This window comes from Equus quagga, chromosome 16, assembly GCF_021613505.1.
Source record: "Equus quagga isolate Etosha38 chromosome 16, UCLA_HA_Equagga_1.0, whole genome shotgun sequence".
NCBI lineage: Eukaryota > Metazoa > Chordata > Mammalia > Perissodactyla > Equidae > Equus > Equus quagga.
This window is the reverse complement of record NC_060282.1, coordinates 48,329,480-48,351,851: the sequence shown is the minus strand read 5'-3', so window position 1 is coordinate 48,351,851 and position 22,372 is coordinate 48,329,480. Positions and strand designations below refer to the sequence as shown.

Genomic DNA, 22,372 nt, shown 5'->3' with positions numbered 1-22,372 from the left:
TAGATCCTTCACTTCCTTGGTTAAGTTTATCCCAAGGTATTTTATTCTTTTCGTTGCGATTGTGAATGGGATTGGGTTCTTGAGTTCTTTTTCTGTTAGTTCATTGTTAGTGTATAGAAATGCTACTGATTTATGCACGTTAATTTTATACCCTGCTACTTTGCTGTAGTTGTTGATTATTTCTAATAGTTTTTCTATGGATTCTTTGGGGTTTTCTATATATAAGATCATGTCGTCTGCAAACAGTGAGAGTTTTACTTCTTCGTTACCTATTTGGATTCCTTTTATTTATTTTTCCTGCCGAATTGCTCTGGCCAGCACCTCCAGTACTATGTTGAATAGGAGTGGTGAAAGTGGGCACCCTTGTCTTGTTCCTGTCCTCAGAGGGATGGCTTTCAGTTTTTGTCCATTGAGTATGATGTTGGCTGTGGGTCTATCATATATGGCCTTTATTATGTTGAGGTACTTTCCTTCTATGCCCATTTTACTGAGGGTTTTTATCATAAATGGGTGTTGGATCTTGTCGAATGCTTTCTCTGCATCTATTGAGATGATCATGTGGTTTTTGTTTTTCATTTTGCTGATGTAGTGTATCACGTTGATTGACTTGCGGATGTTGAACCATCCCTGTGTCCCTGGTATAAATCCCACTTGATCATGGTGTATAATCTTTTTATGTATTGCTGTATTCGGTTTGCCAAAATTTTGTTGAGGATTTTTGCATCTATGTTCATCAGTGATATCGGCCTGTAGTTCTCCTTCTTTGTGTTGTCCTTGTCAGGTTTGGGGATCAGAGTGATGTTGGCTTCATAGAATGTGTTAGGGAGTTCTCCATCTTTCTCAATTTTCTGGAACAGTTTGAGGAGAATAGGTATTAAGTCTTCTTTGAATGTTTGGTGGAATTCTCCAGAGAAGCCGTCTGGTCCTGGACTCTTATTTTTGGGGAGGTTTTTGATTACCGTTTCTATTTCCTTACTTGTGATTGGCCCATTCAGATTCTCCATTTCTTCCTGATTCAGTTTGGGCAGATTGTAGGAGTCTAGGAATTTGTCCGTTTCTTCCAGGTTGTTCAATTTGTTGGCATATGGTTTTTCATAGTATTCTCTTATGATCCCTTGTATTTCATTGGTATCTGTTGTGATTTCTCCTCTGTCGTTCCTAATTTTATTAATTTGCGATTTCTCTCTTCTTTTCTTGGTGAGTCTGGCTAGGGGTTTGTCAATTTTGCTAATTCTTTCGAAGAACCAACTCTTTGTTTCATTGATCCTTTCTATTGTCTTTTTTGTTTCAATATCGTTTATTTCTGCTCTTATTTTTATTATTTCCCTCCTTCTACTGACTCTGGGCTTTGTTTGTTCTTCTTTTTCTAGTTCTGTTACTTGTCGTTTGAGGTTGCTTATGTGAGCTTTTTCTTGTTTAGTGAGGTGAGCCTGTATTGCGATGAATTTCCCTCTTAGGACTGCTTTTGCTGCATCCCAAATGATTTGGTATGTCGTGTTCTCATTTTCATTTGTCTCCAGATAATATTTGATTTCTTCTTTAATTTCTTCAATGATCCATTGTTTGTTGAGAAGCGTGTTGTTTAGTCTCCACATTTTTGCACCTTTCTCTGCTTTTTTCTTGTAGTTGATTTCTAGTTTCATAGCATTATCATCAGAAAAGATGCTTGATATTATTTCAACTCTCTTGTATTTATTGATGTTTGCTTTGGTTCCCAAAATATGGTCAATCCTTGAGAATGTTCCATGTGCACTTGAGAAAAATGTGTAACCTGCTGTTTTTGGGTGAAGTGTTCTATATATATCTATTAAGTCCATCTGGTCTAATTTTTCATTTAATTCTATTATTTCCTTGTGGATTTTCTGTCTGGATGTTCTGTCCATTGGTGTTAATGGTGTGTTGAGGTCCCCTACTATTATTGTATTGTTGTTGATGTCTTGTTTTAGGTCTATTAAGAGTTGCTTTACAAATTTTGGTGCTCCTGTGTTGGGTGCGTATATATTTATAAGTGTTATGTCTTCTTGGTGGAGAGTCCCTTTTATCATTATATACTGTCCGTCTTTATCTTTCTTTATCTGTTTTGCTTTGAAATCTACCTTGTCTGATATTAGTATAGCGACACCTGCTTTCTTTTGTTCATTATTAGCTTGCAGTATTGTTCTCCATCCCTTCACTCTGACTTTGTGTTTGTCTTTGGGGCTGAGGTGTGTTTCCTGGAGGCAGCATATTGTTGGATCTTGTTCTTTGATCCATCCTGCCACTCTGTGTCTTTTGATTGGGGAGTTCAATCCATTTACATTTAGAGTGATTATTGAGATGTGGGGGCCTACCACTACCATTTTGTGTCTTGTTTTCCGGTTTTCTTCAATTTCCTTTGTTTCTCGTCCCATGGTGTAATCTGTTCTGATGTAGAGCTGCTACTCTCTGTTGTTGTCCTTCTACTTATCTCCTCTGCTCTTGGTTTTGTAGCCCCTTTCCTTTTTTGGATTTTTCAGGAATGAGGGTTTTCCTGAGGATTTCCTGAAGAGGAGGTTTTGTGGCAATGAACTCCCTTAATTTTTGTTTATCTGGGAAAGTTTTTATTTCTCCATCGTATTTGAAGGATATTTTCGCTGGGTATAGAATTCTCGGCTGTAGACTTTTGTCCTTCAGATTTTTGAATATATCATTCCACTCTCTTCTAGCCTGTAAAGTTTCTGCTGAGAGTTCTGCTGATAGCCTGATGGGGGTTCCTTTGTAGGTTAGTTTCTTTTGCCTGGCTGTCCTTAGTATTTTCTCCTTGTCGTTGACTTTTGCTAGCTTCACTACTATATGCCGTGGAGTTGGTCTTCTTGCATTGACAAAGTTTGGAGATCTATTGGCTTCTGTCACCTGAAGATGCATCTCTCTCACCAGATTTGGGAAGTTCTCAGCCATTATTTCTTTGAATAGGCTTTCTGCCCCTTTCTCCTTCTCTTCTCCCTCTGGTATACCTATAATCCTTACGTTGCATCTCCTAATTGTGTCTGATAATTCTCGGAGAGTTTCTTCATTTCTTTTAAGTCTTGCTTCTCTCTCCTCCTCTGCCTGCAGCAATTCTATATTGCCGTCTTCCAAATTGCTAATTCTTTCCTCCATATTATCGGCCCTACTGTTCAGAGCATCTAGATTTTTCTTAATCTCCTCTATTGTGTTCTTCATTTCCAATATTTCTGTTTGGTTCTTCTTTATCGTATCAAACTCTTTTGTGACATAGCTCCTGAACTCGTTGAGTTGTCGGTCAGAATTCTCTCTTAACTCATTGAGTATTTTAATGATGGCTGTTTTGAAGTCATCGTCATTTAGGTTATATATCTCATTTTCTTTGGGATTGTTTTCTGTGTATTTGTTACTTTCTTTCTGTTCTGGAAACTTAATGTATTTTTTATATTGCTTGATGTTGTTGATTTGTGCCTCTGCATGGAGATAGAGTTTAGTTGCTCCTTTCACTTGTTTCAGCTGCTGCGGTGGGAGAACAGCTGTTTATACTGCACCAACCAGGAACCCTGTCCGCAGTTGCTAACTGGGCCTGGGCCCCTCCTCGTAGCCACAGTGGTCCTTTGGATTCTCTCCTCTGCCGTGGGGGCCGTCACAGGGGGGCTTCAGGCTGCTGGTGCCTACTGTTGCAGCCCACCTAGATGTGCTCCCTCCTTGGGGTCTGCAACGGTGTTATGGGCTTTTCCAGCGGCCAGGGGTGGGATCACTTACATTTGTTGCTCCGTTGCTGTCGGCACCCACAAAATCTCTCTTGTCCTCTATGGGTCGCAGGAGAGCTATTGGCATCTTCTACAGTCTGTGGTTAGTTCACCTAGCTATGCTGCTTTTGCCCTGGGGTCTTCCAGCCTTGTGGCTGCCGGCTGGGTGCCTTCTACTGGTGCTGTGCAGAGGCTTTCCCTAAGGCTGCTGTGAGCCTGTAGGGTTTCCCCCTAGGCTACGGAGCTGGGTCTCTGGAACTCCCCCCAGCCCCAGTCCTCTCCAAGATCTCTGGCTATCCCTAGTCCCACGGGGCGGGCAACGGCAGCTGGGGGTCGCCCCGACCTCTGGGATTCTCTCCGGGACTCTCCCGGAGCTGTGAATGCTGGACGTGGCCCCTCTGCTAATGGCAGACAGAGAGTTTTGTCTGCTGCCGGGGCAGAACTCTGGAGCTTCCCCTCCGGGTCGCAGAGCCGGCCTTTGAAACTTCCCCCAGCCCCAGTCCTCTCCAAGATCTCCGGCAATCCCTAGTCCCACGGGGCAGGCAATGGCAGCTGGGGGTCGCCCCGCCCTCTGGGATTCTCTCCGGGGCTTTCCCGGAGTTGAGTGCTGGGCGTGGCCCCTTCACTAATGGCAGACAGAGAGTTTTGTCTGCTGCCTGGGCAGAATTCTGTAACGTCCCCTCCGGGGCGCAGAGCGGGCCTATGGAACTTCCCCCAGCCCCAGTCCTCTCCGAGATCTCCGGCAATCCCTAGTCCCACGGGGCGGGCAACGGCAGCTGGGAGACCTCCGTACCCTCAGCGACTCTCTCTGGGACCCTCCGGGCACCGCGAACACCAGGCGGGGTCTCCCCGCCAATGGCGGGGAGAGACTCTCCCCGCGGGCTCAGGTGTGCAACTCCAAAGTTTCCCTCTGCGTTTAGGAGTAATTGCGGGGGGTTTAGGTAGGGTTCTGGTCACCTGTTTCCACCGTCGCTCCTCTGTTGTGTGCTCGCTCCTGCCCTAGATGTGTGTAGATCCTCTGTGGGCGTCCGTTGGAAGAAAGCCGCTTGCGGGTAGTAGGCTGCTCGGTCGAGGTCGGAGAGTTTTCACCTATTTCCACATCCTCCCGGAGGAAAGTCTGTCCGCCTTCCGATGTATAGTCGCGTGGGTTTCTCAGACGTCCTGAGATGCTGTCTGGATATCCTTTGTCAAGCGATAAGTGTCCAAATAATTGTAGAGTCGAAGGGGGAGAGACAAAGAGGACTACTCACGGCGCCATCTTGGATCTTCTCCTCTGTTTTTAATTTTTTGAGAAATCTCCATACTGTTTTCCATAGTGGCTGCACCAGTTTGCATTCCCACCAGCAGTGTATGAGGGTTCCTTCTCCACAACCTCTCCAACATTTGTTACTTTCTGTTTTGGTTATTTTTGCCATTCTAATGGGTGTAAGGTGATATCTTAGTGTAGTTTTGATTTGCATTTCCCTGATGATCTGTGATGATGGACATCTTTTCATATGCCTATAGGCCATATGTATACCTTCTTTGGAGAAATGTCTGTTCATGTCCCCTGCCCATTTTTTGATTGGGTTGTTTAATGTTTTTTGTTGTTGAGTTGTGTGAGTTATTTATCTAGTATGGAGATTAACCCTTTGTCAGATATGTGACTTGCAAATATTTTTTCCCAATTAGTGGGTTTTTTTTGTTTCAATCCTGTTTTCCTTTGCCTTGAAGAAGCTCTTGAGTCTGATGAAGCCCCATTTGTTTATTCTTTCTGTTGTTTCCCTTGTCTAAGAAGACATAGTGTCTGAAAAGATCTTTTTAATACTGATGTCAAAGAGTGCACTGCCTATCTTTTCTTCTAGAAGCCTTATGGTTTCAGGCCTTACCTTTAGATCTTTGATCCATTTTTAGTTTATTTTGGTGAATGACGAAAAGGCATGGTCAATTTTCATTCTTTTACATGTGGCTTTCCAGTTTTCCCAGCACCATTTGTTGAAAAGACTTTCTTTTCTCCATTGTATGCACTCAGCTACTTTGTTGAAGATTAGATGTCCATAGATGTGTGGCTTTGTTTCTGGGCTTTCAATGCTGTTCCATTGATCTGTGCACCTGTTTTTGTACCAGTCCCATGCTGTTTTGATTACTGTAGCTTTGTAGTATGTTTTGAAGTCAGGGATTGTGATGCCTCCAGCTTTGTTCTTCTTTCTCAGGATTGCTTGAGCAATTCGGGGTCTTTTGTTGCCCCATATGAATTTTAGGATTCTTTGTACTATTTGTGTAAAGAATGTCATTGGGATTCTGATTGGGATGGCATTGAATCTGTAGATTGCTTTAGATAGTGTGGACATTTTAACTGTGTTTATTCTTCCAATCCATGTGCATGGAATGCCTTTCTATCTCTATATGTTATTATCAGTTTCTTTCAGGAAAGCCTTTTAGTTTTCATTATATATGTCTTCCACTTCCTTAGTTAAATTCACCCCAAGGTGTTCTATTCTTTCTGTTGCGATTGTGAATTGTACTGTGTTCTTGAGTTCTTTCTCCGTTACTTCATTATTGGAGTATAGATATGCTACTGATTTACGTAAGTTGGTCTTATACCCTGCAACTTTGCTGTAGCTGTTGATTATTTCTAAAAGTTTTACGATGGATTCTTTGGGGTTTTCTATGTATAAGATCATGTCGTCTGCACACAGCGAGTTTCAAATCTTCTGTCCCCATTTGGATTCCTTTTATTCCTTTCTCTTGCTTAATTGCTGTGTCCAAAACCTCCAGTAGTACGTTGAATAAGAGTGGTGATAGAGGGCATCCTAGTCTTGTTCCTTTTCTTAGGGGAATGGTGATTACTTTTGCGCCATTAAGTATGGTGTTGGCTGTGAGTTTGTCATATATGGCCTTTATTATGTTGACGTAATTTCCTTCTATCCCCATTTTGTTCAGAGTTTTTATCATAAATTGCTGTTGGGTCTTGTCACATGCTTTCTCTGCATCTATTGAGATGATCATGTGCTTTTTATTCCTCCGTTTGTTGATGTGGTGTATCACATTGATTGATTTGCGGATGTTTTACCATCCCTGTGTCCCTGGGATGAATCCCCATTGATCATGATGTATGATCCTTTTGATGTATTGCTGAATTTGATTGCCAAAATTTTGTTGAGGATTTTTGCATTGTGTTCATCTGTGATATTGGCTTGTAGTTCTCCTTTTTTGTGCTGTCCTTGTTAGGCTTTGGTATCAGTGTGATGTTGGCCTCGTAGAATGTGTTAGGAATTGTTCCATCCTTCCTAGTTTTTTGGAATAGCTTGAAAAGTATAAGTATTAAATCCTGTCTGAAAGTTTGGTAGAACTCCCCAGGAAAGCTGGCTGTTCCTGGAGTTTTATTCTTTGGGATGCTTTTGATTGCTGTTTCAATCTTTTTCCTTGTGATTCGTCTGTTCAAATTGTCTGCTTCTTCTTGACTAAGCCTTGAGAGATTGTAGGAGTCCAAGATTTTCTCCATTTCCTCTAGGTTATCCATTTTGTTGGCATATAGTTTTTCATAGTATTCTCTTATAATCTGTTGTATTTCTGTGGAGTCTGTTGTTATTTCTCCTCTTTCCTTTCTGATTTTGTTTATTTGAGCTTTCTCTCTTTTTCTTTGTAAGTCTGGCTAGGGCTTTGTCAATTTTATTTATCTTTTCAAAGAACCAGCTCTTTGTTTCATGGACCCTTTCTACTGCCTTTTTTGTTTCAATAGCATCTATTTCCACTCATTTTTATTATTTCTCTCCTACTGCTGACTTTGGGCTTTGTTTGTTCTTGTTTTTCTCATTCAGTTAGCTGTAATTTCACATTGCTTATTTGGGATTTTTCTTGTCTGTTTAGATGTGCCCGTATTGCGATGAATTTCCCTCTTAGTACAGCTTTTGCTGTATCCCATATGAGTTGGTATGGCATGTTATCGTTTTCATTTGTCTCCAGATATCTTTTGATTTCTTCTTTAATTTCTTCAGTGATCCATTCCTTGTTCAATAGCGTGTTGTTTCGTCTCCACATCTGTGTCCCTTTCTCAGCTTTTTTATTTTAATTAATTTTTTATAGCTATGATCTGAGAAGATGCTTGTTATTATTTCATTTTTTTAAATTTATAGAGGCTTGCCTTCTTTCCCAATATATGGTCTATCCTTGAGAATGTTCTGTGCACATTTGAGAACAATGTGTATTCTGCTGTTTTTGGATGGAGTGTTCTATATATGTGTGTTATGTCCAACTGTTTTAGCTTTTCGTTTCATTTCACTGTTGTCTTGCTGATTTTCTTTCTGGATGATGTGAGTGGCGTGTTGTGGTCCCCTACTATTGTGTTATTTTTGATATCTTCTTTTAGGTTTGTTAATAGTTGCTTTATGAACTTTGGTGCTGTTGTGTTGGGTGCATCGATATTTATAAGTGTTATTTCTTCTTGATGTATCGTCCCTTTGATCATTATATACTCACCCTCTTTGTCTGTCTTTACATGCCTTAGCTTGAAAACTACTTTGTTTGATATAACTATTGTGATACATGCTTACTTTTGTTTGCCATTAGTTGGGAGTATCATCTCCCACCCCTTCACTCTGAGCCTGTATTTCACATTGGAGCTGAGGTGTGTTTCCTGGAGGCACAGAATTGTTGGATCTTGTTCTTTAATCCATCTTGCCACTCTGTGTCTCTGTATTGGAGAGTTCAGTCCATTTACATTGAGGGTGATTTTTGATGTATGAGGGCTTAATGCTGTTATTCTGTTACTCATCTTCCAGTTTTCCTGCATTTCCTTTGTTTCTTGTCCTTTGTGTTTTGGTCTATGCATTGACTTCTGCAGTTTCTTATGCTGTGTTTCTTAGATTTTTCCTTACTCGTTTTTTGTGTCTCTGTTTTGCTTTTTTAGTTTAGTGGCTACCATGAAGTTTATATTCAGAATCTCATGCATAACATGGTCCATTTTCTGGTGGCCTCTTATTTCCTTAGCCTAAACTGAATCACTCCGTTTCCTCCTCCCCTCCTAAGTTATTCTTTTCATGTCTTATTCCAACTTGCATTGTGAGTTTGTGGTGAAAGTGACAAGATTTTCTTTGTTTTTGGTGTTTTCCTTCTCTTTATCCTAATGCTATAGTTGAGTATTTGCTGTCTTATTCTGATTCTATTTGTCTCCTTACTCTGTGTTTTGTGACCCCTTTCTCCCTCTTTTTCTTTTTTCAGGTATGAGGGCCTTCTTGAGGATTTCTTGTTGTGGGTGGGCTCGTGGCTAGGAAGTCCCTTAGCTTTTGTTTGTCTGGGAAGGACTTAATGTGTCCCGCGTATCTGAAGGATATTTTTGCTGGATAGAGTGTTCTTGGCTAACGATTTTTATCTTGTAGAATTTTGAATGTCATTCCAATCTGTCCTAGCTTGTAAGGTTTCTGCAGAGAAACCTGCTGAAAGTCTGATAGGGGTTCCTTTGTAGGTTATTTTCTTCTGCCCTGCTGCCCTGAGTATTATTTCTTTGTCATTCATTTTTGCCAGTTTTACTACTATATACCTTTCAGTAGGTCTTTTTACATTGACATATCTAGGAGATCTGAAAGCTTCCTGCACACATCTCTCTCTCATTTCCTAGGTTTGGGAAGTTCCCTGCTATTATTTCTTTGAGCACACTTTCTGCTCCATTCTCCTTTTCTTCACCTGCTTGGATACCTATAATTCTTTATGTTGCGTTTCCTCATCGTGTTGGCTATTTCTTAGAGATTTTCTTTATTTCGTTTTAATCTCAGTTCTCTCTCTTCCTCTGTCTGGAGCCATTCAACCTGTCTATCTTCGATTGTGCTGATTTGCTACTCTATGGTGTCCACATGAGCATTCAGGGAATTTGTATTTTGTTTTATCTGATCCATTCTATTTTTCATCTCTAGTATTCCTGATTGATTCTTCTTTATAGTTTCAATCCGTTTTGTGAAGTAATTCCAGAACTTTCTGAATTCTTTCTCTATATTTTCTTTTATCTCACTGAGTTTCTTGACGATAGCTATTCTGAATTAATTGTTGTTTACTTATTTCCACGTCCTCAGGACATAATTCTGTGTATTTATTGTTTTCCTTGTCTGGAGCTTTTATGAATTGTTTGATGCTGGAAGAACAACTTCTCTGCATAGTGATATTATTTGCTTGAAGTTACAGCCTATAACCACTAGATGGGGGTCGAGAGCCGCATATTCTGATCCCTCCGCCTTCAGTTGAGATGGCACAGCACAGCGTGTGTTGCGGGGAGCACTTTCTCTTGCATGCAGAGCCGGGTTTCTCGATCACCTCTCTCTGTGTGGTCCCCTGAGGTGTTGGATTGATGAGGTCATTGCACCCGAAAGCTTTGGCCCTGTTAGGGGGCTTCCCTCTAGGCTGCAAGGGTGCTAGGGAGTCCTGGGTGATCCTGCAGATGCACGACCCCTCCCCTACTCCTTCACTCAAGGAGCCTCCCATGGCAGCAATCCCAGTCTTTAGGGGAGGGAGCAAAGTCCTCTCTTACCCGGTTCCAGTTTCTCCGAGGTGCGCTCCAGCCTCTCCACCCTCCGTTGTTTGGCTGCCTTTGGTCTCCTAGGATTCCTGTGCTATTGGGATATTTTTTGTTGGAATATGGTTGCTCCTTTTTGTTGTATGTTGGTGGAGAGGGAGTCCTGGGCAAGCTCACTCTGCCATGACGCTAACGTCACTCCTAGAGTTAATTTTTTTCTATGGTGTCAGAGAATAGTGTACTTTCTTTCTTTTGATGTGGCTGTCCAGTTTTCCCAACACTGTTTACTGAAGAGACTTTTCTTTCTCCCTTGTATGTCCATAAATGTGTTGTTTTATTCCTGGGCCTAAATTCTGTTCCATTGATCTGTGTATGTGGTTTTCTGCCAGTACCATGGTTTTCTGATTACTATAGCTTTGTGGTGTATTTTCAAATCAGGTAGTGTGATACCTACAGCTTTGTTCCTTTTTCTCAGGATTGCTCTGGTTCTTTGGGGTCTTTTTCTGTTGTGCATAAGTTTTAGTATCCTTTGTTCTATTTCTGTGAAAAATATCATTGGGATACTGATTGGGCTTGCATTGAACCTGTAGACTGCTTTAGTTAAGGTGAATATTTTGACTGTGTTAATTCTTCCAATCCATGAGCATGGGCTATCTTTCCCTTTCATTGTGTCATCTTTGATCTCTTTCAACTGAGTCCTATAGTTTGCAGTGTATAGATCTTTCACTTCTTTGGTTAAATTTATTCCTAGGTATTTTATTATTTTTGTTGTGATTGTAAAAGAGACTGTTTTCTAGATTTCTCTTTGTATTAGTTTGTTGTTAGTGTATAGAAATACCACTGAGTTTTGTTTGTTGATTTTGCACCCTGCAACTTTACCATATTGATTAATTATTTCTAATAGTTTTTTGGTGCATTCTTTATGGTTTCTATATAGGAAATCATGTCAATCATGAATAATGATTGGTCTATTCAGATTCCCCATTTATTGTTAATTCAGATCCCCTATTATTAATTCAGTTTTGGAAAGTTATATGATTCTAATAATTATACATTTCGTCTAGATTATGCAATTTGTTGGTGTATAGCTTTTCATGATTTTCTTTTATAATCCTTTGTATTTCTGTGGTGTCCATTATAATTTCTCCTCTTCCATTTCTGATTTTTAAATAGGAAATTTTCAGTGTGTACAAATATAAATAAATGAAATGAGTAAATTGGAAGATTCATAGTGTTTTTCCATGGTATGCAGTAAGTTACCACAGATGTATTAGCTTGAAACAACATCCATCTGTTATTGCACAGTTTTGTGGGTCAGAAGTCCAGGTGGGCCCAGCCTTCCTCTACTCAAGGTCTCATAAGGCTGAAATCAATGTGTTGGCTGGGCTGGGCTCTTGTCTGGAAACTCTGGGTAAGAATTTTCTGCCAGGCTCATTCAGGTTGTTGGCAGGATCTGAGGTTCCCATTTCCTTGCTCGCTGATGTTCAGGGCTTTTTCTCAGCTCCTGAAGGCCTCTCCTTGGTCCTTGCATATTGCCTCCTTCATCTTTAAAGCCAGCAATGCACTTTAAATCCTTCTAATGCTTTGAATCTCTCTGACTTCCTCTTCTGTGATCTTGAGAAAACCCTGTGCTCTTAAGGAGTTCGTGTGGTTAGTTAGGCCCAACTGGATAACCTCCCTTTTGTTATATAACAGTACACAATTGTAGGGTAACACCAGGGGGGAGGTCATAGGGCTGTCTTAAAATTCTGCCTACTGTATACACAGTAAAGTACCTCACCCCACAACGTGTGTTAATTATCAAGGGTAAAAGTAGCAACTTAACATTGGAGACACCTGGCAGACACCTCCTCAGCCTATTGGTCAGTCGTGGGACCAATTGATAACACATGCCTCCTGATATGATTTGCTGAGAAGGATGCAGCGGTACTCTGTGCCACTTCTGCCAAAGATGCAAGACCTGAATCTTCTGTTTTAGGTAATGAAGTCAGCATAAAGCTCAGAAAGTTATTCTCATAAGACACTGAATTTTTGTTATCTTGACAGATTACAGAGAAAGTAGAGAATAACTTTTCATATTAGTGACAAAGGCATTGATTAGTAAACCGTAAAAGTGCATCCTTTAAGATTGAGTGAGTTTTGCTAAAAATATAACTTACTTCATAGCTTCTTTTCAGACTCAGATATTCCCTTTCCAAGTTGTGTCCTTGATTATGCTCTTTCATATTCTGGAACAAACTGAAAGAAGTTTAAAACAGCAGTTCTCTCTGAGAGGTCCATGAGATCAAACTGTTTTCAAAGTAATACTCAGAGGTTATACATGTTCACATGTGACCTTCAAATAAATCTGTAAGTCTTTAAAATGTAGCTTTTGTTTCCATTATGGCAACTGTTGCTAGTTCTAACCCACATAAACAAAGATCTGTGGGGTCCTTAGTAAATCAGAGTTGTACAAAGAGATCCAGACACCAAAAGCCCAAGACTCACTGCTTTATGAAAAGACTACACTACTCCCTTGAAAGTCAAAAGCACACCCACAATTGTATTTCTGCACTATTACTTCTATGATAGCCTCCACCACTCATTAGTATTACTTATTACCAAACATCTCTTTCACAGAGAAACCTTAGAGTGGATAATTGAGAATTGTGTGCCATACACGTGGAGTTTCCAGATTCACAGAGCCCTGAGCACACACAGTAGATACCACTGTCTGTACCACATCCATCCCTGTACAGCTCCAGTGACAACACGCACACGTTCATTTACATGACCCCATATTCCAGCCTCGTTGTGGCCCATAAAAACAAGAAAAGAACATAAACTTAAAATGGTTCTTAGTAATCAGTGTTCTAGTATTCTCTTTTACTTAGAAAATATCTGGACATCCAATGATTATCCATTAATTCAATCTGTCAGTCCAAGGTTTCTAGTTACCTGCATACCTTGGAAGTTACCATCTAGCGATATGCTAAAAAATATAATTACTGGGGAGATAAAAAGTTTGTTGACATAATGATTCAGTTTAGTTCACATAAAATTACTACATTTTTCATAATCTTAAAAGTTATGTAGGACTGTTTGTAATGATGAAATGTTCTGGAGATTGATGGTGGTGATGGTTGCACAACATTGGGAATGTAATTAATACCTCTTAATTGTATACTTAAAAATGGTTAAAAGAATACATTTTGTATTATGTGTCTTATAGCACAATAAAAAAATGTTATGAAAGATAATGTTAGCTTATTGGCTTAGTGAGCCTGAATAAGTATAGGAAAAACAAACCCAAGTGGAATAAGATGTACACTTGTATTATAGTTAACACTGATAGAAAAAACACATTTCTTTTATCTAAACCAAAATTATTAAACTTCTCATTTATGAAACATCTGCCTTAATTATGTGAATATTGATTCCTGAAATCCTCCCTAGTTAGTTTCTGTAAGTTTTTAAAAAAAATCTGGCATATTTAAAGCATTTTCAGTGCAATTTCCTTATTTTCAGAGAATTTTAGGAACATTCATTTTGTGTACTTAGTTATTTGTATAAATAAGTCAGAACAGAGCTCCTTTAATTTAAGAGGCTTTATAATCTAATTTATTAGTACCCTTTAAATATAAGATAACATTACACACATAAGAAGTAAAGGCCTTTCTCAATTCAGGCACATAGATACACAGACACCTGGAGAGCTTATAGCTTCAGTTCTGCAATTTGAATCATAGCTCAAGAGGCACACAGACACAACACTGACCAGTCCAGATAGTAAGAGCGTTTTTCCCAGTGTACAAAATTCTTAACTAACTTGGACTCCAAAAAATTTTAAAAAGGCTAAAAACCAGGTCCTCCTTTCATCTTTGGCCCATCAAAGAGTAGATCTGTAACATCTGCCCACAGAAGGTCACCAAATGGTCAGCAGACCATAAACCAAAATTCTCAGTCATTGCTGCCACCCATGGGGATTAGCTTATTGGGCATAAGTAAACCAAAAACACAAAATCTTAGAAAGGAGAGCTAGAGAACCAGAAAGCAGAGGTGAGGTTTTATTGTCATTTGGGGTTCATTTCTGGGAGGCAAGAAAAGCCATGCTGGGATTAAACTACCTGTGAGGTGTCCTTCAGCAATGCAGCTTACTTTTCTAGGCATTTCCAGAACTAGTGAAAAATAACTTCATAGCTATAAGTTATGACTCTACACTGATATAAAATGAACATGTATCAAAGATTTTATTTAACGTTATAGTTAATAAAGGAACTAGTAAGATGTTACACCTAGTTCCTATAACCTGAATCTAATCACGAGAAGACAGACAAACCCAGATAGAGGGACAGTGTACAAAATTCTGGCATATGACTTTTGAAATGTCCAAATCATGAAATTCAAGGAAAGACTGAAGAACTCTTTCAGTTTCAAGGAGACTAAATGATAGAACAACTAAATGTAACTTGTGGTTCTGGGCTAAAGATATTATTAGGATCAATGCTGGAACCTGAATGGGGCTGAGGATTAAATGTGGGTAGTGTGTCAAGGTCACTGTCCTGATCTGGATAGTTGCATGCTGGTTATGTAGGAGAATGTCCTTGTAGGAAATACACACTGAAGTTTTCAGAGGTGATGGGGTATCAGGTTGGTAACTTACCCTTAAGTGATTCAGAAAAGGAAAGTTTTGTGTATACTTTCAGATTTTCTATAAGTTTATGATTGTTTTCAAAAAATAATTTATAGGAAGGTACTCACAACTAAATATTCTGTTCCTCATTGAGCTTTCACCATAGCAGATTTAGTATCCATTGATGATTCTTCCTGAGTCACTTGTTACAATGATAGTTGCAAAACGGTGATTTTCAAACTCCATCATTCCTTTTATACTGGTTGGCATTCAGGTGTAAGAAATAACTTTATTTTCTCACCTATTTATTTATTTATATCAGTTGGGACTTGTGTATTCTTATTTTTTCTGTGGGTCTAATCTTTTAAAGATTTTATGTTTCTTTTTTCTCCTGAAAGCCCCCTGGTACATAGTTGTGTATTTTTAGTTGTGGGTCCTTCTAGTTGTGGCATGTGGTTGCCACCTCAGCATGGCTTGTTGAGCGGTGTCATGTCCATGCCCAGGATTCGATCTGGTGAAACCCTGGGCCACCGAAGTAGAGCGTGCAAACTTAACCACTTGGCCACGGGGCCGGCCCCCTGGGTCTGATCTTTTACTGTTATTACTGACTTTGGTGCTCAGATTGTCTGAGATTTGGCTTGTGTCTAAGAAGTGGGAGCAGGCTTATTTTATTTGAGCAATTTCTTACTTCCTGGCAACACAGATGATTCAGGCTCTTCTTATAAGTACAAGTCTGCCCAATCTCGAATTAGCCAGTTCTCCAAGGAACCATGCTTCTTTTAGTAGACTAGGGTATTTAAAAGCAAGAAAACCACTGTTAATATTTTTTGTTCTAGAAACATAATTTGTTTTTTTTTTAAAGATTGGCCCTGAGCTAAAGTCTGTTTCCAGTCTTTTTTTTACTTCTCCCCAAAGTCCCCCAGTACATAGTTGTATATCCTAGTTGTAGGTCCTTATGGTTGTGCTATGTGGGATGCCACTTAGCAGGGCTTGATGAGCCATGCTAGGTCTGCGCCCAGGATCTGAACTGGCGAAACCCTGGGCTGCTGAAGTAGAGCACACGAACTTAACCACCTGGCCATGGGGCCGGCCCCTAGAAACTTGATTTTTTAATTGTAATTAAAATTAAGATTTTAATGTCTCTATTTGGCAATGTAGTGTGTTCTCCCTAGTATTCATCAAATAAATGAATGGATGCTATTTATTTTTAAAATTTTTTTGATAGGTTTTTTTTAACCTTTTTTTTTCTTTTTCTTCTTCTTCTCCCCAAAGCTCCCCAGTACATAGCTGTAGGTCCTTCTGGATGTGCTAGATGGGGCACCACCTCAATAAGGGTGATGAGTGTTGCCATGTCTGTGCCAAGCATCTGAACTGGCGAAACCCTGGGCTGCTGAAGCGGAGCACATGAACCCAACCACTTGGTCACAGAGCTGGCCCCATGAATACTGTTTACAAATGATTTTTGTTTCCTTTTGGCAGATGAGACCAAGAATAGCTGGCAAGTGTCAGCACTTTCTCGGGCTGCCCAGAAAGGATTTAATAAAGTTGTGCTAAAACATCTGACAAAGACAAAGAGCATTTCATCAGTAAGAAATTCCTTGCATTTTCTTTACCTTAAATAATGCAGAGATCAGATTCTAATGCTTGTGCAAAGTAAAAATCTTCATTTAAAATGTTAGTTATTCTTACATATAAATTCGAGTACAATATAGAAATAATTTCAATATATTTTTAGCAGTAAAAATGTAAACTTTATTAACTATTGTCTTGATCTTGTTTTTCTGTTCATCTCAACCTTCAAATGTATTTAGTGGATAATAAGTAATACAGTTTGTATTCAATAGGCAGCTGGAATACTGATATTTTGGATATGTAAGATTGACTCATTTAATGATTAGATCTTAAGCATATCATTTTGTCAAGTTCGATTCATGCCAATTTTTGTGTTTTTTTCAGTGATAATTTCTTCAGACCAGTTTTTTTAGATGTGGCATAAAATGTAATAGGAAAAAATAATGTAAATAGAGAAAACTGAATTAGTGTAAGGAAAATATCTATTTTATATATGAAGTGAAAACTAAAATTTGAAACACTTTTAATGTCTAGAACTGATAAAGCAAACCAGGGTAACTTTTTCCTGTGTCATTTTTTTGACAGTTTTCGATTGAGAGACTTGAATGAAATAGAAATGGTTGTCTAAAATTGTTTTATTGTATTATGACATATAAGTAAAGCAAGGTGAAATTACTTGAGCATTTCTCTAGTTTTCGAATAAAATTTCTCTACAGATACATGACCCCTATTCCCTAGGAGAGCAGTTCGAAGTGCGAACGCCTGGGGGCTCCTGGTGCAAGGCAAAACTACTTTTACTCATTGACATTTGTAGTATGGTGTAGTAATGGGTAACACTCTTGGTTCCTTAGCACTTTATTAAACCTTGACCTTTGAGCACATGTTTTTTGGTATTCTGTGTGATGAAACAGGAGGTAGACATAAAGCAGTCTGCTGCATAGTGAAATATGACAGTTGTCTTCAGGAAAAGCACTTGTATCATGCTTTGAGCTGTGAGTTAACATAGCAACTTTTTTCATGAATACCATATTTACTTGAAAGAACAAGTGACAGACAAACTAGCTATTCAGTATTTGGCAGACATTTTCTCTAAAATAAAGAGAGTGAGCCTGTCATTTCAAAGAAAATGTGTGAGAGTGTTGTCAGTGGTAAAATTCAAGCAGTTAAGTGAAAATTAAAATTTTGGAAAACTTGTAACCATCACCATGAGCTTGATGACTTCTCAGTACTTAAAGATTTTTCTGATGAGATTGGTGGTGATATTAATAAATGTGATTTTTGCATATAAAATGAAACGTGCCAACATTTGGAAGATCTGCATAACCCAGGGAAACAATATTTTCAGATGAGCAATATATTATGTTACCAAATCATGGATGGATTAAAAATCCACTCAAAGTTAATGATAAACCATGGTATTTTATAATCTAATAGACTACATAAAATTCATTGATAAGGTTTCCGATTCCACATTGTAACTAACCTTTAAGAAACTACTACATGTTCACTTTTGGAGTGTATCAAAGAATAAGCATGATTATCTAAAAAGACTATTAAAATGCTCCTCCCTTTTCCAACTACAGTCCTAACAACGTATTACTGGAGCTGTCTTATAGTAAACTAAAAAATAGAGAGATTTTTATGTATGTAAAACAGTGCCACTTACGTGAAGTTTTCTGTTTGTTTATTTGGAAAATACAGTCACTGTTCCTAAAATATCTTACTTGTTAATTTGTAATGGGTTAGTATTTTTAAGTAAAATAATAAACATTTAAATAATTTCTAAGCTTTAACTTCTAATATAATAAATATTGATAAATATGACCCAAATAAGCAAAAGCTCTTTGGGGATCCACAGTATTTTTATGGGTCCAAAAAGCCCTGCCAAAACTTTGGAACTGCTGGCCTAGGAAATGGAATCTAACTGCAAAATTGGAAGAGATCTGACTTCTCTTCACAAATTTGCAATAAAATTACAGCAGTACTATGTAGGATATGATGAACATTGGGCGACATTAACACAATGGAGAGGGTTTAAAATAGTTTTTCTTTGCTGTGATAATTCTCTTTAATTTTTAACTCAGTTATCATCACATGTAATACAGTTGTTCACATTTGCAGAACGAAGCACTGTCCTTAGAAGAAGTGAGGATTAGAGTAGTACGGATACTTGGCTCTCTAGGAGGACAAATAAACAAGAATCTCGTAACAGGTAAACTTTCCTTAACATAAATGAACCTTGGTATGTATGTTTGTACTTTAATTTGGCTGTATATAGATCATGGTATATTCTGATATCATGATAATCACATACATTTGCTCCTATATATGATGTATATATTTTCAAGTAAGATTACAAAGAATAATGTTTACTTAATGAAATACTTTTCTTGTCCTCATGCAATCTGAATAATTCAATACACTAGCAGGAAAAATATTCTAGTTTGATTGGTGAAGAATGTTTTCCACTTTGAAATAGAATTTAAGTTGACATTCTTTTCTATATTAAACATTGTGTCAGGTATTCAAAGTTAATCTTTTTTAAACCTGATATTCTTTATATTTGGATATTTTTAGGTTGTTTTTGATAAGAATTAATGTTTTTGATTAGTAAAAATTCCATCTGTATTTTTACTTGTGGAGTTTTACATTAAATATACTGGTGACTTTTGCTTATTTAGGAAATTAGAGCCTATAATTGGGAAAAAAGTGTTAAAAATTTTTTTTTAAAGATTTTTATTTTCCGTTTTCTCCCCAAAGCCCCCGGTACATAGTTGCATATTTTTAGTTGTGAGTCCTTCTGGTTGTGGCATGTGGGATGCCGCCTCAGCATGGCTTGACAAGCAGTGCCATGTCTGTGCTTAGGATCCGAACCAGCAAAACCCTGGGCTGCCGAGGTGGATTGAGTGAAATTAACCACTTGGCCACAGGGCTGGCCCTGTAAAAGAGGAATTTTTTAATAAAAATGTTCATTTTTCACTTTTCCACAGAATACATTTAGTAACTCTTAGTGAAATTAAAAATTAAACATTCCAGACTGTTAGACTTGTTTAAAAATACTTTTACTTTAAATCAAATTTAGAAATAGTATATCAGTGATTTCCAGTGTTGTAATTACATGTCTGAGGTAAAACAAAACAAAAAGGGAAAGGTTAGTGAAGTGCTTAACTGAAAAGTATAACTGCATTCTGTGTTCACTAATGAATTGTAGAGCCATTGGTATTAAAACTAAGATTTTGAATGAAAAAACACTCTTAATCTTCTTTAACAGCTGCATCATCAGATGAAATGATGAAGAAGTGTGTGGCATGGGACAGAGAAAAAAGACTCCGTTTTGCAGTACCATTTATGGAGATGAAGCCTGTCATTTATCTGGATCTATTCCTGCCTCGGGTCACCGAGTTAGCTCTTTCAGCTAGTGACAGGCAGACTAAAGTACTTTTATTTTTCATTCCTCATTATTTAGAGTCTATTGTTTTGAGACATATTCGTTAGGAAATAGATAATATACTTCAGCCATTCCAATATCACTAATTTTGTATTTTCTGTAATATGGTAATTAGAAAGCTACTCATTTATCAGAAACACATGTCATTGATAAATGAAAGTTAATCATAAGTCATCTTAATAGATAATAACCTGGCAAAACATTAATATATCAGAAACTCTTCATAATAGAAAATGCAGTACAGAGGACATTTAAAAGTGATTTTCAGTCTATGCTTGATTATCTCTTCAACCTAGGAGATTAGAAACAATCTCAAGTTTTTATGTTAATTCATAAATATCCAAAGTGCTTCAAAAATATTTTTATTAAAAGTAGTGATAGGTTGAAAATAGTGCCAACAAATGAAGCACAGTTCTGTAATATGGCAGCGTTGAAATATATTTCTTATGAATGTATTAGACCCAATATTTAAAACTTTTAAATTTCAATTCTTAACTCTTGCATAAAGATCAAAGTGAACAGACGCATTAATGTTATACGACAAGAAGTGCTACTGCCAGTTATTTTATATTTGGGTATGATAGCTATCTGCTACGAAGTTTTTCTTTTTAAAGGGCTGAGTAACATTTCTTGTAAATATGAAAACTTAAACTTTGCTGAACTCCTTGCCTGTTTTAGGTTGCAGCTTGTGAATTTTTACATAGCATGGTTATGTTTATGTTGGGAAAAGCCACTCAGATGCCTGAAGATGGTCAGGGTTCCCCACCCATGTACCAGCTCTATAAGCGAACTTTTCCTGTTTTACTTCGACTTGCATGTGATGTAGATCAGGTAAATGAATGATTTTGAATCTGAAACAAAGTTTCAAATGTAAAATTTAAAAAACAGTTCTGCAAAATTAAAAGAAATGTTCTACTTCAGTGGTCATCAAAGCTTGCTTCGCAGTGGAATCACCTGGGGATCTTTAAAAAAAATACTGCTACCTGGCTGTTACCCTCAGACTCTGATTTAATTCCTCAGGGATATGACCTGGGCATTGGGACTTTCAAAAGCTCTCCTGGTGATTTTTAATGTGGACAATGTTTGAGAATCACTATGCTAGTAAATGGTTACTGAGAGTCTAGGCATCTAAAGCTGAATTAGCTTTCGCCCCTTTCATGTAGGGACTTACACTCTTTGAAAGAGTGAAGAAGAGATAAGTAACTATGGCCAGTATTCATGGGAGAGATTGTAAATCTTGGCAAATGGCCTATTACTGGTGACTTTATGAGCAAGCTTTCCATTGCTGCCATGAAGCAGAAAAAAAGAGAGTCTCAATTCATTTTATAAAGCTAACACAACTCTGATACCAGAGTGCGCACATTACAAAAGAATACTAAATGAAAAACTCATTTATAAATATAGATGGAAAATTCTTCAGTATATCTGAATGAAAACAATCCAGCAATGTATTAAGACGCACCACGATTAAATAGGATTTTTGGTTAAAACTGGAAATTTTCCTTAGAAATAGATTTCAGACTCAGTGATTCTTTCTGTAGAAGCCTAAAAGGCATTTGTCCTGGTAAACTAGGAGTAGTTCAATATTATCTTTATTTATTTATTTATTTATTTATTTAATTTGTATTTAAAAAAAATTTTCTATTGCAATAACATTGGTTTATAATGTTATATAAATTTGAGGTGTACATTGTAATATATTTTGAATACTGTGTAGATTACATCATGTTCACCATCCAAAGACTAATTACAATCCATCACCACACACATGTGCCTAACCACCCCTTTCGCCCCTCTCTGGCCCCAGTTCCCCTCTGGTAACCAGCAATCCAATCTCTGTTGCTATGTGTTTGTTTGTCATTTTTATCTTCTACTTATGAGTGAGATCATAAGGTATTTGACTTTCTCTCTCTGATTTATTTCACTTAGCATAATACCCTCAAGGTCCATCCATGTTGTCACAAATGGACGGATTTCATCATTTCTTATGGCTGAGTGGTATTCCATTATGTATATATACCACATTTCTTTATTCATTTGTGCCTTGATGGGCACCTAGGTTGCTTCCAAGTCTTGGCTATTGTGAATAAGGCTGCACTGAACATAGGGGTGAATGTATCTTTATGCATTTGTGTTTTCAATTTCTTTGGATAAATAGCTGGCAGTGGAATAGCTGGATTATATGGTAGATCTATTCTTAATTTTCTGTTGAATCTCCATACTGTTTCCCATAGTGGCTGCACCAGTTTGCACTCCCACCAGCAGTGTACAAGGGTCCCTTTCATTCCATGTCCTCTCCAACACTCATTGTTTCCTGTCTTGTTAATTATAGCCATTTTGTCGGGAGCGAGATGATATCTCATTGTAGTTTTGATTTACGTTTCCTTGATAGTTAATGAGGTTGAACATCTTTTTATGTGCCTGTTTTCCATCTTTATATCTTCATTAGAGAAATGTCTGTTCAGATCTTTTGCCCATGTTTTAATTGGGTTGTTAGTTGTTTTGTTGTTGAGATGTATGAGCTCTTTGTATATTTTGAATATTAA

General features: G+C 38.0%; 1 protein-coding gene across 1 annotated transcript in view; it reads left to right on the top strand.

Annotated features, from left to right (window-relative positions):
• PRKDC (protein kinase, DNA-activated, catalytic subunit) overlaps window positions 1–22,372 on the top strand; it is a 215,989-nt gene that overhangs the window by 40,958 nt on the left and 152,659 nt on the right. The window contains exons 22-25 of the mRNA XM_046641859.1: window positions 16,286–16,392; window positions 18,500–18,590; window positions 19,650–19,813; window positions 20,505–20,657. Of these exons, the coding sequence (XP_046497815.1) occupies window positions 16,286–16,392; window positions 18,500–18,590; window positions 19,650–19,813; window positions 20,505–20,657 (515 nt within the window). The remainder of the gene's footprint in view (window positions 1–16,285; window positions 16,393–18,499; window positions 18,591–19,649; window positions 19,814–20,504; window positions 20,658–22,372) is intronic.